Source organism: Electrona antarctica (assembly GCF_951216825.1).
Source record: "Electrona antarctica genome assembly, chromosome: 9".
Classification (NCBI taxonomy): Eukaryota; Metazoa; Chordata; class Actinopteri; order Myctophiformes; family Myctophidae; genus Electrona; species Electrona antarctica.
This window is the reverse complement of record NC_136790.1, coordinates 57,936,249-57,939,368: the sequence shown is the minus strand read 5'-3', so window position 1 is coordinate 57,939,368 and position 3,120 is coordinate 57,936,249. Positions and strand designations below refer to the sequence as shown.

Sequence of the window (3,120 nt, the reverse complement as noted above, 5' to 3'; positions counted from 1 at the left end):
CTAGTTGTGGATCTTGATAGCTTTCTCCAGGTAGGAGCAGCGGGCTCTCTTCGGAGCTTTGTTGAGGTGGTCCAGGCCGAGCCAGGGACGGTTCGGGTTGCTCGGCTGCGGCTCGAAGCTCTTCAGGGCGACCTCGTACTCGTCCTCGGTGATGTACTGAGGACGATTCATCGTCACGACAGCAAACCTGAACCTCTGGAACTCTTTCTCCTGGACGTCCAGCGTGCTCTGGATCCTCCGCATCACCTCGCGGAACGACTCGCCCTGTCGGATGCGGAGCAGGAAGGGCACTCCGAAGGTGGAGCAGACGTCCTTGTGGAAGTGAGCGACGGGAACCAGCATCTCGCCGTCCTGGTCCAAGTTCACCTGGTCCTGTGGGATCTCCTCTATCCTGAAGGTGCGGCTGGTCTTACTGGCGTACGCACACTCCAGGAAGACCAGGAGCTTGTCCTCCTGGTGCACTCCCGTAATTTTAAAGCTCACTATCTCCAGTAGCCGGAGTTTCACGGAGCCTCTGTCGGAGAGATCGACGGACTTCCTACACTCGTCCAGCAGGTCACGCACGTAGCCTTGCTTGTGAGGGTACAGGGTGATCTCCTCCTCCCTGAACTGGCTGTTGAGCCAAACTGTCTTGAAACTCCTCCTGTTCTCAAAGTCCACTATGCTCATCTTCAGCTGTTGGTAGTAGAGTTTCTGAGGATGTGGCTTGCAGTAGTGCAGCATTTCTCGTAGCGTTCCCTCATACGTGTGTCTGAGAGGGTAACCCGGTCCATCCCTGTAACCGTGTGCCTTGAAGAACTGCAGCATCATGGCGTCCGCGTTCAGCCTCAGAGCCACCGCCTTCACCACCTCGGCGTAGCCCATGCGGTTGGAGAGCGTGATCGCGACGCCGGGCTCACTGGGGTCGTTCTTGTCGCAGAAGACGACGTCCACTCGGTTGTACACGTCCTGGAAGTGGTCCTTGGCCGTGGGCAGCCGGCCGCCGTCCTTCTCTGGCTCGTCCTTCTGGAAGACCAGGATGATCCCGTCTATTAGCTTCTCCACGGCCGCGTCCAGAGAAACGTCGTAGTTGCGTATCTGCTCCGTCAGGTTGGGCTTCACTTCCTCGTAGACAAGGAGGCTCGTCTCCGGCTGAAACCCGGCTCTCTCACACATGAGCGGCAACAGGTCTCGTATTCTGCAGGACAAAGACGTGTAGGTATGTCCGCAATAATTTAAGCTTACGGTTTTGGGATCGTACATCTTCAAGAACAACATGATGTCGTGGTCTTTGTCGTACTTGGGTAAAGTGACCCCGCTGGCGGAAATCTCTGGATCCACCGTCTCCAGGAAGATCGTCCAGCAGTTGTCGTTGTCGCTCATGCTGACGATGGACTTGCCGCGGTCTGCCTCGTAGTCGAGCATGGTGGGCCGGTTGGTGCCGTTGTTCCGGGCCTGCATGGGCCACAGCCTCATCTGGTCTGGTTTTAGACGCATGGTGTGGGAAAGGTTCTGGAGGAACTGCTGCAGCGTACAGGTCTTCAGCACCTTGAACAAGTTGTACTTGGCCTTCTCGTCGTCATACAGGTCGTTGCCCTGGTGACCACAGAACTGCTCCTCTCTCACTATGTTGACCATCATGTAGAGATGCGCTTCCTGCCAATCCTTCCTCCTCTGCTCCTCTGCCCTCATCTCCTCCTGCAGACGTTCCACCAGCTGCTGGGGGATGTCCGACTCCGTCAGCGGCTGGAGGACCTCGCCGAGCTTGGACTGGCGGACGTACACCAACATGTAGGCGCTGGAGCAGTGGCGGACCGAGAGGTCTTCATCGTGGCCGCCGTAGTTGTGTTCGACAGCTTCCTCCTTGGTACACCGAGACACAACGTCGTCGTCAAACTTGCACCAGTCGCCGTCCCCTTTGGGGTTGAGGCAAACCACGTAGTGTCCTCCGTGGTTGTCCCCGCTGTGCACCAGCACCGCATGCAGGATGTAGTCGGCCGGGTCCTCCGAGTCGGCCTTCTGGAGAAACTCGTCCAGGCAGAGCTGCTCCGGGAACTCCAACCTGTCGTTGATCTTTTGGTTTTGGTCGGTCTGCGGGTCGTACATGAACCTCATCAGCTGCAGGTGCAGAATGGGAGGGAAGGTCAGAAACTTCACCCCCTTCTCTGCTTCCTGCAGGCCGTGCTCTCCTGCGTCATATTTGTTGTCTCCGTCCAACTGTTCTGTTGCCACGTAGTCTTTGAAAGACTCAAAGAGGTTCTTCTTTCCTTTGATGCTGAGCTGGATATCATAGTAGTCCTCTATCCTCTCTGAACCGTAGTCCACATGCTTACACTGGATGTATGACACCATCTTCCCTCTGAAGAGCTTGGGGATGGTCCCCTCGACACAAGTGCCTTTCATTTTGTTTTCTACATTGTCCAGGAGCACTCTACACAACTCCTGAACGTCGTGTTGCATAAAGTTGTCTAGCGTCTCCCAGCCGAAGGACTTTGTGAGTTTCTTGGTGCTGACAGGCTTGTCGCTGTGCTGCAGCTCGTAGAAGACCCTCTGCAGGGCGAGAGGGATGCTCTTGGACGAATCGTCGCCCTCCGTGGGCATCATGTAGACGGCCCGTCTCAGCTGGTTGCTGAAGAACAGCGTCTCCAGCAGGCTGTTCATGTAGCAGGTCGCTCCCTGGTTCTTCAGGCCCACGTAGCCTGTGTGTTTCTTGGAGTCCCAGTCCACTCCGTGTGGGGCGTCCGCCTGGACGTAAACCTCGAAGGTGATGTTGTCGTCGTCGATGAAGCCCCTATCTAGATCGGTCATGTCGCCCCAGGACACCGTGCTGCCCCTGTCGTTGATCTTGTGGAAGAACAGGTGGCTGAGCCCGTGGCTGTACGACTTCTCCTTGTCTTTGTGGTTGATGATCCTCAGCGTGGCCGCGGCGTGGCACGACCACGTGGTGGACTCGGACTCGCCGTTGCACTGCAGGAAGAAGCCGATCTGGTCCTGGTTCCGGCTGTCTTTGCTGAAGTGCGGAATCACCAGGATCTTCCAGGGGAGGTTCCTGACGAAGAAGGCCGAGCTCAGCACCACTTCGTTCCTCCGGCTGAAGCGGTCGACCACAAAGCGGAAGGTGGCCTCGGACCTCCAGCTGGT

The 3,120-nt window shown here is 57.0% G+C and overlaps 1 protein-coding gene across 1 annotated transcript; it reads right to left on the bottom strand.

Moving 5' to 3' along the window:
* Positions 1 to 3,120, bottom strand: LOC306929086 (ubiquitin carboxyl-terminal hydrolase 7-like; the record flags this gene model as incomplete). The annotated part of the gene is made up of 1 exon (XM_079509476.1): positions 1 to 3,120. The coding sequence occupies exon 1, from the start codon at positions 2,785 to 2,787 to the stop codon at positions 1 to 3; it is 2,787 nt and encodes a 928-aa protein (XP_079365602.1). The 5' UTR covers positions 2,788 to 3,120.